Source organism: Scyliorhinus torazame, chromosome 28, assembly GCF_047496885.1.
Source record: "Scyliorhinus torazame isolate Kashiwa2021f chromosome 28, sScyTor2.1, whole genome shotgun sequence".
In the NCBI taxonomy this organism is placed as follows: domain Eukaryota; kingdom Metazoa; phylum Chordata; class Chondrichthyes; order Carcharhiniformes; family Scyliorhinidae; genus Scyliorhinus; species Scyliorhinus torazame.
Window position 1 is genome coordinate 10,708,718 of NC_092734.1, and position 14,387 is coordinate 10,723,104.

General features: G+C 49.3%; 1 protein-coding gene across 2 annotated transcripts in view; it reads right to left on the reverse strand.

Moving 5' to 3' along the window:
* Nucleotides 1-8,864: 8,864 nt before the first annotated feature.
* The window catches only part of spock2 (SPARC (osteonectin), cwcv and kazal like domains proteoglycan 2), a 78,846-nt gene continuing 73,323 nt past the window's right edge, over nt 8,865-14,387 (reverse strand). For both annotated transcript variants that reach the window (XM_072491454.1, XM_072491455.1), the window contains exon 10: nt 8,865-13,203. In XM_072491454.1, coding sequence (XP_072347555.1) covers nt 13,058-13,203 — 146 coding nt within the window. In that variant the 3' untranslated portion in view covers nt 8,865-13,057. The remainder of the gene's footprint in view (nt 13,204-14,387) is intronic.

The window sequence follows — 14,387 nt, forward strand, 5'->3', positions numbered from 1 at the left end:
ATGACAGGGGTGAGACTGAGTAGGTTCTTTGGGATGGAGGACAGATGCGGGAGGTGCTCGGGAAGCCCGGCGATTCACGTCCACATGTTCTGGTCGTGCCCGGCACTGGAAGGGTTCTGGAGGGGTTTCGCGAAGACTATGTCCAAAGTGGTGAAAGTCCAGGTCAAGCCAAGTTGGGTGCTGGCATTATTTGGGGTGGCGGACGAGCCGGGAGTGCAGGAGGCGAAAGAGGCCGGTATTCGGGCCTTTGCGTCCCTGGTAGCTCGGCGGAGGATCTTGCTCATGTGGAAGGACGTGAAGCCCCCCAGTGTGGAAGCCTGGATAAATGACATGGCAGGGTTCATTAAGCTGGAGATGATTACGTTTGCCTTGAGAGGGTCTGCGCAGGGGTTCTTCAGGCGGTGGCAACCGTTCCCAGACTATCTCGCGGAGCGTTAGAACGAGGTCGGTCAGCAGCAGCAACCCAGGGAGAGGGGGGGGGGGGATCTCTTTCGGGGGGGGTATTTGGGGGGGCGGGGGAGGGTTTTTTCCTAGGGGTACTTGTTAAAAAAAAGCATATGGGAGGGTTATTATATGCGGGAGAAACCTATTGTATAAGTTCTGTAGTATGTTTGATTGATATGTTTATGTTCTGTTCTGTTCTTTTCTCGTTTTCTTTTCTGTTACGGAGGGGGTTATTGGTTCAAAATTTTTGTTGGAAAAACTTTGAATAAACATATTTTAAAAAAAAACACTGGGACTACGGTGCTGAGGTCCCAGGTTCGAATCCCAGCACCGGGTCACTGTCCGTGTGGAGTTTGCACATTCTCCCCGTGTCTACGTGGGTCTCACCCCCACAACCCAAAGATATGCAGGGTAGGTGGATTGGCCATGCTAAATTGCCCCTTAATTGGAAAAAAAAATAATTGGGTACTCTAAATTTTTTTAAAAATTATTACAATCTAGGCATTCCCTACAGCTCACACGGAACTGGTAACGTGTGAAAAAGGAATTCCTTCGATGGCTGAGCTGGAGACTTTTTGGAGGAACTCACAGCTTCAGACCTGGTCTTTCCAATGGTGTGGAATTGCAGGAAATCTATCCCGGGAAGTAAGTCGTCTGTTTGGGCACTGCGTGCTATAAATGCATTTATGTCGCACCTTTTCCAAGCACAAGAGACCCCAAAGCACACTACAGGCAATGTAGCACTTCTTGAAATGTTGTCACTGTTGCAGTGTAAGAAACTTGGCAACCAATCAGTGCACAGCAAGCTCCTGCAAACAGCAATATGCCTTTGTGATCTGGATTTGGGTTGAATGTTGGCCAGCACATATTAATAGATTGTGAACCTTCTGTGCCATTGTTACAAGTCATCCAGATTCTGGAGCTATGATAGTTGGTGCATTGTGCCATTAAACATATTTGCTCAGATTCTTCCTGTAGACCCATCCAAAAAAACAAAATCAAATTGCTGTACGTAGTCAGCTCCTTGCAAATCCTCAGCTCCTGTACAGCGATTGTACACTGTGCGTGTGGAGGCTGCATGTTCTCCTCGTGCATGTGTGTGCGTGTGTTTCCTCCGGGTGCACCGCTTTCCTCCCACAGTCAAGAGATGTGCAGATGGATTGGCCATGCTGAAAAGGTTATATGGGGTTACAGGGATGGGGCAGGGAAGTTGGCCTGGGTAAGTCGCTCTGTCAGAGGGTCGCTGCAGAGTCAAAGGGCCGAATGGCCTCCTTCTGCACGGCATGGATTCTATGGTACTAGATCAGGTTATGAAGGTCAACATCTTTTTTTAAATTTAGAGTACCCAAATCATTTTTTCAAATTAAGGGGCAATTTAGTGTGGCCAATCCACCTAGCTTGCACATTTTCTTTTTGGGTTGTGGGGGCGAAACACACGCAAACACGGGGAGAAAGTGCAAACTCCACACGGACAGTGGCCCAGAGCCAGGATTGAACCTGGGACCTCGGCGTGCGAGACCGCAGTGCTAACCCACTGCCCCACAGTGCTGCCCTTGCACGTCAACATCTTTAATGGCGCCTTTGGTGTAGTCAAACATCCCAAGGCAACTACAGCAGTTTTGCCAAATACAATTCGGCAACAGAATCTCAGAATTAGGGCAGGCCAATAGGATAGGTTATAAGGAGCTACTTAAAGAAGTAGAGAGAGGTCGAGTGGCGGAGAGGTTTACAGGGGGAATTTCAGAGTTCAGGGCCCTGCACAGCTGAAGGTACAGCTGCCAGTGGTGGAGTGATACAAATGGGGAATGTGCAAGAGGCCAGAATTGTGTAAATGTAGAGAGGATTGCAGGGCGAAGGGAAATTACTGAGATAAAGAGCAGAAAACCCTTGTTCCTCTTTTCTTAATGTCTTTTTTTAAGTATCCTAAAGCACATGGACAAGTTGCTTTCGCAGTATATTGTTTCAGCAGCAACTGGCACGAAGGCCTTTCTCTCAAATTCACAAATCGTTTCCAAGCAGTGATACATGTTAGCTAACGAGGCCCTAAAAGTACAGACAAAAGACTGGATTCATTTCTAGAGCAAGAGGGTGAAGCGATGTTACAGCCATATACAGAATGTTTGGGTGGAATCTTCAGGCCGCACTCACTAGGATCGGCGACGAGGGCGGAGAATCCCGTGGGCGCGGTTCTCCAGAAAGAATTCTAAGTGTGGTAGTGAGCGGGGACTGGCACGAGCTTCCCGCCGCTCAGCCCGGCAACACAATTTAACGTTAATTGGTCCACTTAATGAGGCCCCACGGGCTTCACGCCTCGCCAGCTAATTCGCCGGGACCGCGCTTGCCAGCCCCCCGCTGACCAGGCCGAACGGCTCTTTAGCGGCACTTGAACAGCCAACCTTACTCAGCTCGCAGCCGTGGCGTCGAGAGACTGGCCCCAAGGTTTGGACACGCGGACCTGGGAAGGCAGTCAAAGCCAGGAGGGGGTGTCCTGTTTCCCCTGGTGGTCCTGGAGGGTGAGCCACAGGGCAGCCAGTGCTGCCTGGGATGAAATGGCAGCAGCCATCAGCTCGGGAAGGGTGACCAGGAGCACTGGCCCCAGTGCCGCAAGAAGGTCAATAACCTACATCGGGTAGCACGGGTGAGTTGACAACCCAACCCCAAAAACCTCCTGCCCCCAACGTGACCAACCCCCTCAACCCAACCTTCACTCCCCTCCCTTCATCCCCCCCAACCCTCCCTTCACACCAACCCCCTCCCCCATTGGGAACTGCACGTGTGGTTAACGATGCTCTCTCTGTTTCTCCGCAAGAGACGTTCTCCCACAATCACTGGGAGAGGGCCCAGACTGGCGGAGGGATGCCGGACATTAGAATCCTCACGACCTCCGAGGAAAAGGCCCTGGTGGTTACGGGGGTGGCTGAGGGCAGAGTGCTCACCAATGCGGAGGTGTCCAAGGCGTGGGGCAGTCGATGATGGCCATGGCTGAGGCCCTCAGTAGACTGTCCGACTCCCTGGGGGATGTGACCCAGTACCAGGCTGACCTTGATGAGGTGCTGCGGGACATATTTCGCTCCAGCTCCAGAGCCCCAAGAGGATGCACGCCAGGGGCATCGAAGGCCACGGGATGGGGTAAGCAGGTAAGCAGCTGGCTGCCTCCACCTCTGATATGCATCCTGGGGAATACACCTAGACGTAGCGGTAGAGCAAGGAAGGCCAAGCATGTCGAGGATCATTGAAGGCATAGGGGGGTGGGGCGAAGGCAGGTGATGGGTAAGGAGTGGAGTGTGCATGGGGGGGGGGGGCATTGTTAGGGGGGAGGGAAGGAGGGGATAGTGGGGCAGCATCATCGGGAGAGTAGGGCAGTGTACACTTGTATGAGGAACATTAAAATACCACAGCCAGTATGATGCCTCTAGCGCTTTGTTCCGTGATGCGGGCCGAGCACTAATCCCATGCCCCATCCTCCAGACATGGGCCCCCACCTGTCACGCCCTGCCATGCACAGCCTGGCCGCTGACATATGCCCTTGGCAGGGGTCCATCCCCTGGGCCTGTCTGCCCCCATAGCAGCCCACCCGGGGACAAATCGTACGGAGGCATTTAAGGGGAATCTCGATAAGCACACAAGCAGGAAAATATTGGGAGGGGATCAATTGGGGTGGTAGAGAATAAGCCCCTTTATTGGGCTGCAATTCTTGTACACATTGTAACAATGAAGGTGCTCTGATAATAGTTTGAATGTGAAAATTTACCTGAAGCTGTAAAAATGCATCCAGCAGCTTTGGGAAAGTAAATATGAGCACAGAAATCTGCTTACGGTGTGAACAACGAAATGCTTTGTGTTGAACAGCGAGCGAATCACTCTGACAGGCACAGATTACATCTCCACAACTGGGAGCACCAGAGAGGGCGAAAAAAAGCAACCGGCTGCCAGGCCTCAGCTCCTGAGAAAGGCTGAAGCCTTTAATTAAGCACCTTAAGGAGGGTACTTGACAGGGTAAAAGGTGAATTAGTGTTAAATGTGCGGCACGATTTTTTAAAACAAAAATTTAGAGTACCCAATTCATGTCTTTTTTTCCAATTAAGGGGCAATTTAGCGTGGCCAATCCACCCACCTTGCACATCTTTGGGTTGTGGGGGTGAGACCCGCGCAGACACGGGGAGAATGTGCAAACTCCACACGGGGCTGGGATCGAACCTGGGTCCTCAGCAGTGCGAATCACCTTTTTTTCCGGGGACCCATTTTTACCAACTGGCCAACTTTCGCGACCCACGCCGGTCGACCTTCGCGACCCACCCCGGCTGACTTTCGCGACCCACGCCGGTCGACCTTCGCGACCCACGCCGGCTGACTTTCGCGACCCACGCCGGTCGACCTTCGCAACCCACGCCGGCCGACCTTCGCGACCCATGCCGGCCGACAATCACGACCCAAGCCGACCGACAATTGCGACCCACCATTTCCTCTTACCTTGAATGCGAGAGGTGAGCCTGCTTGGTCCTCTCATGATCTCCCTCCACTCAGGTTCACAGGAGGAGAGCGTGGATTTCGGACCTCAGTTCGTAAACTCTGAGTAGCTGCCCTGTTGACTGATCATTACAATCACCCACACCTGCCCACCCAGTCCAGGAGTCGCTGGGGAGGCAGTTAATTCCTGAGTGCCGGTAGAATCCGATTGTGACAAATGGGGGATTTTAGAAATGTTGGATTCTAAATTCAAGGACAATTTCAGGGTTGAAAGCCTAGGCTTTTTGTGTGTCAGCCTTCAATGGTCATGTTTTTAAAAAGGATTTTGCAGGGCATGGGAGCGTTTAGGTGCCAGAAGGTGAGATTGACCAGAGGAATGGGTTTTTCAGTCCACCGTCATTGGGATTGACTGGTCACTGTTTCGATTCAATGCTTTAATGTAGTCTAAAAGGTCAGAAAAAACCTTACAGCCACCCTTCAGTACACAGAGGGCGACGATGTGATGATTCCCCATGGCTTTCATTATATCCCTTGCCAAACGTTCAGTTCTGTCCATGGGTAAACCATGAGGAATATACACTCTCTCCTGATCATTTGAGTCATGTTTAGGGAGGCAAAACAACTCGAGGTCATAGTCTTGCTCATCATTGGTGATCACCAAGCAGTCAGCCGCCGCCGCCCGCAATCGCACTTTGACCCCAGGTTCAGGTCCCAACACTCCCGGGCCGCATGCGCACCGATGAGCGGGCACGCGTGCGCAGTGTGACCGCATTGTTTGAAGCCGGCTGCTGCGCGGGGATACCCACGATCGGGACCGCCGCGATGGTTGGCTCCACGACCCTCACAACACCACCCGTGGGTCGCGACCCCCACTTTGAAAATGCCTGATTTAAAGGGGACAAAAGCAGAGTCCTGTTTTGGGCATGTTTAGCGGGGTGTTTATCTACCCTGCACCGCTATTTGACAGAACTTTGCTGGTTTTTTTGGCCTCGGCGGGGAAGCTCCCGCCAGTGCAGGAATGCTCTTCGCGGATAGGGGGCGGCATTTTTAAACGCCGCCCCAATCTTTCGACCCCTCCCCAGCCACCCCACCATGGCCTCCAGTCACCCCCATAGCACCCAGCCTAACTCTTACAGGCTCCTCGATCCCCCTCCCTCATCCCACGTCTTTAGGGCAAGGCTCACCTGGTCCCGATCCCTGGCAACCTGGCAATGCCAGGGTGACACTGTAACAGTGCCCGTGTGGCAGTGCCAAGGTGCCAGGTTACCACTCTTCCCAGAGCCCAGGCGCCGGGTGAATGTGGAGCAGACATATTTAAATGAGCCTCGTGGCTCCTTAAAATCTTGAGAAGTGTTTCGAGCATCGCAAATCTCGCGAGATTCTTTTTTGTAATAAATTTAGAGTAACTCAATTCATTTTTTCCAATTAAGGAGCAATTTAGCGTGGCCAATCCACCTAGCCTGCACATCTTTGGGTTGTGGGGGCAAAACCCACGCAAACACGGGGAGAATGTGCAAACTCCTCACGGACAGTGACCCAGAGCCGGGATCGAACCTGAGACCTCGGCGCCGTGAGGCAGCAGTGCTAACCACTGCGCCACCGTGCTGCCTTCGAGATTCTTTTTTGTAATGAATTTAGAGGACCCAATTTTTTTTTTCCAATTAAGGGGCAATTTAGCGTGGCCAATCCACCGACCCTGCACATCTTTTGGGTTGTGGGGGTGAGACCCGCGCAGACACGGGGAGAATGTGCAAACTCCTCACGGACAGTGACCCGGGGCTGGGATGGAACCTGTGTCCTCGGCGCCATGAGGCAGCAGTGCTAAACACCACGCCTCCGTGCCGCCCATATCTTGCAAGATTCAATGGGCTCGTTGTGTCACCAAGTCGGGCGCGACGAGGCCGTTAAATTGCGTTCGTGGACTTTTTGCTTTGAAGTTTGCAACCTTGTGCTTAGATGATTGTAAGGTTGGTGAGGTGGAAAAATAGTGGGCAAGTCCAACACAAGGACCCATAGATTTAACCAAATCCAATAGGGAATTCAAGAGAAACGTCTTTACCCTTGCAGTGAGCAGTGAGAAAGTAGAACTCACGACTACATGAGGCAAATGGCCAAGATGCATTCAGGGTAAACACATGTGAAAGGAATAGAAAGATATGCTGGTAGGGTGAGACGATGCGGCAGAGGAGGTTCATGGGTGTTGCAATATACCTTTAAGGATTGTCAGCACGACATTACCAGAAGGGAAGTGTGTCATGCAATCCAATTTTAGTTTCACTTCTGCCTTTGAGCGGAACACACACACACAGCTCTGCTGCTGGTGTTTTGAAGCCTTCTGTCAATCTATCGCTGCCTATACTGAATAAATGAACCCACAACAGTTTAGTGATTGCTGCCTTTAGAATCATTGCACCAATACAGCAGTGTGCAGCATTAACACCAGCGCAGGGCCATTTGAGCTGTGCTGTAGAGGCAAAGAATAAAACTTCCAAATTTATTTTGTGCAATCTAATTGGTTCAGCCTTCTATTTTCTGAGGAATGTCTTGATGACGATTGGTGAATGAATTCAAATCAGATTTGGCAATTTTGCATTTCAGCCAATCGGCTTGACGCGGCACAGTGGTTAGCACCGCTGCCTCACAGCTTCAGGGACACGGGTTCGATTCTGACCTCGGATGATTGGCTGCGCAGAGTCTGCACGTTCTCCCCGTGTCTGCGTGGGTTTCCTCCGGGTGCTCCGGTTTCCTCCCACGATCCAAAGATGTGCGGGTTAGGTAGATTGCCCATGATAAATTTCCCCTTTGTGTCCAAAAGGTTAGGTGGGGTTACAGGGACAGGACAGGGGATTGGGCCTAGGTAGGGTGCTCGATTGGAGCAGGGGCCGGTGCAGACTCAATGGGCCGAATGGCCTCCTTTTGAACTGTAGAGATTTTATGATTCGCTGGAATTAATCTAGTTGGGCTGGAATACATTGACATGTCAGCCAATCAAATTCAAAAAAACTTGAAAATAAGGTACTGTGCAAATGGAATAGTTGGAATGGAAAATTTATACATAAAGAAAGGACAGCAATTAGTGAGAAAAAGCTGTGACTCCGAGGTGACAGGTGGCAGAATTCTGCGTGAGGCATAGCCAGTGACAAACACAAGAGAGCTCGGATAAATGGGTTATTTTATTATCAAATACAATGTAAATATTGAGAATAAGACATCTCCAAGCGATTAACATTCAGTACAACAAGATTTATACATTCTGAGTAAGTCCCATGGATCTGAAGGCATACATTAATCTACCCGGTGTGTGAAAAATGGGAATGAAGTTGATCCATAAATAGATTATTAGAGCATTACAACAGACAAATCCATTGTCACAGAGGGAACCAAGACAAAACTCCTCACTACTATCATATGACATTAATGTAGGGGACCGCTCCACCTTCCCCCATCCCACCCACCTTCTCTAATATCTCCAGCGCTGTGCAAGAATGAGACTGCTATTTGGAGTCATTCTGTGGTTTTACAATGCACCCTCTAATTTGCTACATTACGCTGCACTCCGTTTATACAAATTAAGCGGACATGTATTGCACCTTAGCTCCTATCAAAGACGGGCATGCAAAACACAACTTTACTCTAAACTTTTAAAAAGCTTTCTTGTAAACCATATGTCAACGCAGCAAAACTTATGATGAAGGCTCTGTCGCTGAATTAAAAAGGATTTTTTGTTTTGTTTTGCGTGTGTGTTTGTTGAAGGAGAACCAAGTTCTAGTGGTCCAGCCATTCTGCATCACTCACCCGCTCCCTTTACAATTATAAATAAAATTCAGAGACAAGCTCAAATATTTGCCCCCCCCCCCACCCCCATGATCGAGTATGTTAATTCCGTCACAGATGCTCCCCTCCCATTCCTACTTGTTGACCAACCCTACCCACCGCCCCCCCCCCCCCCCCCCCCCCAACACTTTTAGAAACGTTTGAATTCCTTCCATTACCCCGAGCAGTGCTAATATGTCCAAACTCTTTTATTCGGTATTGACCATCACTCCTTGCTCACTCCTCAAACCTCAATAATGTGTTTGACGCGAACGGACTTCACCACAGACTCACGTTTCTCAGGTAACCCTTGGTCCTTGCAAAATGATTTGCACTTCAGAAATTAAAAGCTAATCCACAGGGCCTAGAATTACGATTCTGGCTACATCATGGACAGAAAGCTGTCATATCCAAATGAGTGATTGATTGCTCTGGCCGAAGGGATAGTGTACATAACTGAATGCGTTTTGGAGTAATTACGGTTACTGGAGAAATGGTTGACTGCTCCAATCAAGAGGCCAACTGCTTGGCACTCAGAACTCTACGCGACAAACATCGCCTAATTAGCGAACAATAGCCGGGAGATGGGGGCAGAGCCGTGTAGATAGATACAAGGTCAATTCAAATTGGTCAGACCAAATGACAGGAAGCTCAATCACACAGCTCTTCTCTGTCAACATAAGAACTAGGAGCAGGAGTAGGTCGCCTGGCCTCTCGAGCTCGCTCCGCCAGTCAATAAGGCCATGGCTGATCTTTTTGTGGACTCAGCTCCATTTACCCGCCCGCTCACCGTAACCCTTAATCCTTTTACTGTTCAAAAATCTATCTTTGCCTTAAAAACATCCAACGAGGTAGCCTCAACTGCTTCACTGGGCAGGGAATCCTACAGGTTTACAACCCTTTCGGTGAAGAAGTTCCTCCTAAGCTCAGTCATAAATCTGCCCCCCCTTATTTTGAGGCTATGCCCCCTCGTTCTAGTTTCATCCGCCAATGGAAACAACCTCTCTGCTTCGATCTTAACTATTCCCTTCATAATTTTATATGTTTCTATCAGGTCCCTCCCTCATTCTTCTAAATTCCAATGAGTACAGTCCCAGACTACTTAGTCTCTCCTCATAAGCCAATCCTCCCAACTCCGGGTGGGAGCTCAGGAGAATGCCCTTGGGTCATACAAGTCAGAATAGTTTGAGTTGCGTCAGGCAAAGATTTTCCGTGCAGTGTTGGAAGAGTTTCAAGATTTTGTCATCAAATCTTCTATCCCAGTAATGTGCCAAAGCAGGTCAAAACCCCATAACCGCAGAATAATGACTGGATAGTCTGTTCTTGTTGGTTGACATAGAAATATCGACCAGGACACGGGGGAGAGCCCAGCCCCTCCTTGGGATCTTGTATACCCACCAAGAGGACAGATGGAACCTTGCCCGAATGAGGGTGCCTCTGACAGTGCAGCACTCCCTCAGCTCCACACTGGTCAAGTCCATGGGGCAGGAATTGAACGGACGGTCGCTTGACTTAAGCAAGAGTATTTCCTCCTGACATTTATACTTTGCCACTTACCAAGTGCTCTTTGAACTGCTCCCCCCCCCCCCAAATCCACCACTACCACCACCACCCCCGGAATAGACTGGCCCTGGGACTTGACATGAATCATTACATTAAAGGTCCTGTAGAAATGAAGGTTGTTGTTGATTGCATACACTGTTACCTTTGATGCTATTTTTACACCTATCCGTGTGACCATTACCTCAGCATATTTAGCAAACAGTTTTCACTCTGGGGGACCTACTGATTGGACCAGCTGTTAAACGCCTCTGCGGACTCTCCTTCCCATTACAGTCAATAACATTGCGAACATTGGTTAACGGACAAGAAATATTATTCAATTCGCACTATTCCCTAAAGTGAAAATTACTCTGCAGAGTGCCTGATGTCAGAGCACTCTGAGCTGTCCACAACCTGAACCTGTCTTAATCTAAACATCAGCAAAAGAACTGAGTGTGTGTGTGTGAGTGTGAGTGAGTGAGTGTGTCTGTGTGTGTGAGTGTGTGTCTGTGTGTGAGTGTGTGTGAGTGAGTGAGTGTCTGTGTGTGAGTGTGTGTGAGTGAGTGAGTGTCTGTGTGAGTGAGTATGTGTGTGAGTGAGTGTGTGAGTGTGTGCGTGTGAGTGTGTGCGTGTGAGTATGTGTGTGTGTGTCAGTGTGTGTGCGGGATTGTGCTTGTGTGTGAATTTGAATGTGTGTAAGAGCGTGTCAATTCGGTGAAAGACGTTTTTCGATCTGCCCGAACCTCGTTGCCCTCCCAGTACACGAAGGTGTCCGTGGCAATGTGTTGCAGACTTGCGCATCGCCCAAAGTCCAGGACTGACGGCTGAGGGACACATCTGAAGCTTGGGACAGCCAACACCAAAGGTTCACTGGGGAAAGGCCACCGTCTAAAGGCGGCCCTCCCGACAGAGAATACTGAGGGGCTGGAATCTGTGTAAAACCAGGCTGTAGATTTGACACAAAATAAATAATAGAATTATGACCTGAAATATAAGCGTAGTGGGTACCTCAGACTGCCACTTGGTTTACTGAAAAAAACAGATCTGTATTGTACTTTACATCATGGGAACTTTGAACTGCTATGTACAGATGTTACGAATAAAACTTATTTTTGGAAAACAAGAACGTGAGTGTGCATATGTATGTATATATGTGTGCGAATGTATGTGCAGGAGTATGCGGTGTGTGTGAATGTGTGTGTTGGGTATACAAGTGCATGTGCAAGCATGTGAGTGTGTATATGCATGCCGTGGGAATGTGCGTGTCTACGTATTTGGGCGTGTGACCCTCCCTGCGTCTGCATTGTGCGCGTGTCCAAATGGGTGCAGCCAAGCCCTCTTCCTGCATCAGTCACACATGCTCCCTAGTGGAATAATTGAGTAACAGCATTGTAATTATTCATGAGTATTTCATCTCAAATTCACAGGAATCCTTTCAACCTGCGGTTAGCGAGATCGTGGAGGTCACTTTAGCACGTGTGTGAGCAGGAATAAAAATTGCGCTTCACAAGTTTGATGAAAACACATTCCCTCTGACACTTGTACATCCACACAGCCTGATTGGGCAACGGGAATTATTAACACCAAGTCAGTGTTCGACAGGACACGTCTTCTGCTCACACACAATAATGTTTCGCTCACGCGTTTATTTCAGTCACACCTCTTTAGTGCTATCGTCAGTCCTGCAAATAGCTTCCAGAGAGAAAGTCCTAAAACTAAAATATTAAATAGGCTTCCGGCAATCCTGTCCGGTATTGTATAAAATATGTTTCTGATCAGGTAGAACTCACCAAGTCAGAACACAAGTTGAACACATTTAAACCTGGGGTGTTTTCCTCATAGTGGTGCTGACCTCTCTCTGGTGTTTGAGGGAGTATCTAGGGGGACAGGAAAGGGACTCACATTTAACACAATGACTGACCCTCAATGAGGTCGGGTTGCAGGGGTATCCCCACAATGTGATAGCCAAGGCTGGGGATGAGGCTGGAAAACTGCATTCAAAAATGTGCTTGGATCCCTGCGAAGGGTCCATAGTTCCTGGTCCCTCTCCCGCACTAAACACTCGGCAGAAATGCTGCCCTGTACGGAGTACGATTTATCCCCCCTGCCCCCCCCCCCCCCCCCCATTGGAAGAATTCCGAGGGCCACATCAAATTTAACGCAAATCTGGAGAAACGGTGTACTTACTGGCACGTAGGAGTGGGCAGTGTCTACAGGCCGTTGGGTAAAGGGTTGACGTTGTAAGACGGTGAGTGCGAGGGATGGGACAGGGGGGAGAGGAATGGTGCGTGATGGCGCAGTGGCTGAGGGGGCAGGTTGAGTGAGGTGAAGGGAGGTTGAGTGAGATGAACGAGGGTGTGGTGGGTGAGGGGAGGAATTGACATTGCTCACAACGCCTTCCAGTAACATGACTCCAGAATGAACAGCTGTCACCTCCCCCTCGATTTCACTATATTGACACTCAAACATGCCCGACAGTCCCTCAGGCCTCTCCCCCAACACCCGTCTGCTGTGACACATTCTGGACTGTGTAAATGGTAAATACCCGTCCTGGTCAGCAACATTACATGGGGAGCTTGGCCACTCATTGATGGTATCGTTCTGTGCCCCTCAGTGTGATTAAAGTAATATTGAGTGGTGCAGTGGGTCGCGTCCATTATGTACTGACTGGGAACTGGTAGTGTACACTGTGTGACAGAGGATGAGTTAATCAGGACTAAAAGTGGTTCATGAAGGGTGGAAAAACAAGTGCCAAAATTTCAGCAGTGCCTATTGTACAGCTGTTGCAGCTTTACCAAATGTAACCACCGTCATCTGTCTCACCAACTTCACCCTCTTCTTCTTCTGTTTCTTCTGCAGTCTCTTCTGTCTCTTTCTCTTCCTCATCCTCCCAGCCAACTCCGCTGCCAAAATCTCCGGAGAAACTGACCAATTCGTCTGATAAAGTGGCAGAAAATCAGAGTCAGTCGCGGCAGACAGGTCAACGTGGGGGGAAAGATACTAACGCCACGGTCGTTTGTGTGAAAGGGGAGGAAGAGAAGGGAGGGAGAGCGAGGGAAGGGTATGGACGGGGCAAAGAGAATGGGGGGGGGCAATGGGGGAGAAGGGAATAGGAGACGCTCAGGTTGGACACATTTTCAGAGGTTCCATCACATGATCTCTCACCCCATATGCCCCACCTCCACACTCCGATCATTGGCTGCCCAACATGGCAATCATCATGGAACCCCTCCGTTTCCCATTACCCAACTGGGTGAACACTGACTGCCAGTCAAAAGGTCTTTTTTTCTGCCATCTCCAATATTCTTTTATAACTAAAGAGATAAACGATTGTCCTCGTGGTCTGATTAATTTCTGTAGACAATCCTGGAAAGCTGACATCTCTAGGAAGGGCAACTGACGTGCGAAGGGTAGCATTCATAAAATAAGTAGTTACTGTCCCAATACCGACATCCCTCCCCACCTTAAATAGCACAAGATAACAACATAGGAACTTGAAGAATTAGGAGGACGCCAATCAGCCCCTTTAAATTTGCTCAGTCATTTAGTTAGATCGTGGTTGATCTGTACCTTAACGCTACACCCTGGGATACTCTTAACAAACAAAAATTTATTCAACTCAATATTGAAAGCTCCGGGCAGCACGGTGGCGCAGTGGATAGCACTGCAGCCTCACGGCGCCGAGGTCCCAGGTTCGATCCCGGCTCTGGGTCACTGTCCGTGTGGAGTTTGCACACTCTCCCCGTGTCTGCGTGGGTTTCGCCCCCACAACCCAAAGATGTGCAGATTAGGTGGATTGGCCACACTAAACTGCCCCTTAATTGGAGAAAAATAATTGGGTACTCTAAATTTATTTTAAAAAAATAATATTGAAAGCTCCAATTCACCACCAGCTTCTCGAGCTTTTCTGGGGCTTGAGTCAATGACCCGTTGTGTGAATTAATACTTCCCAATTTCTCTCCCAAAGGACCTGGCTCCAATTTTAAGATTAGGTGCCCTCGCTCTTGATCCTGAAGGAAATATCTCTTCCCTATCTGACCCCATCAAAGCCTCTTAACATTTCAAAAATCTCCATTAGATTATTCCTCAATCTTCTAAACACAAGGGAACACAAGCCACGT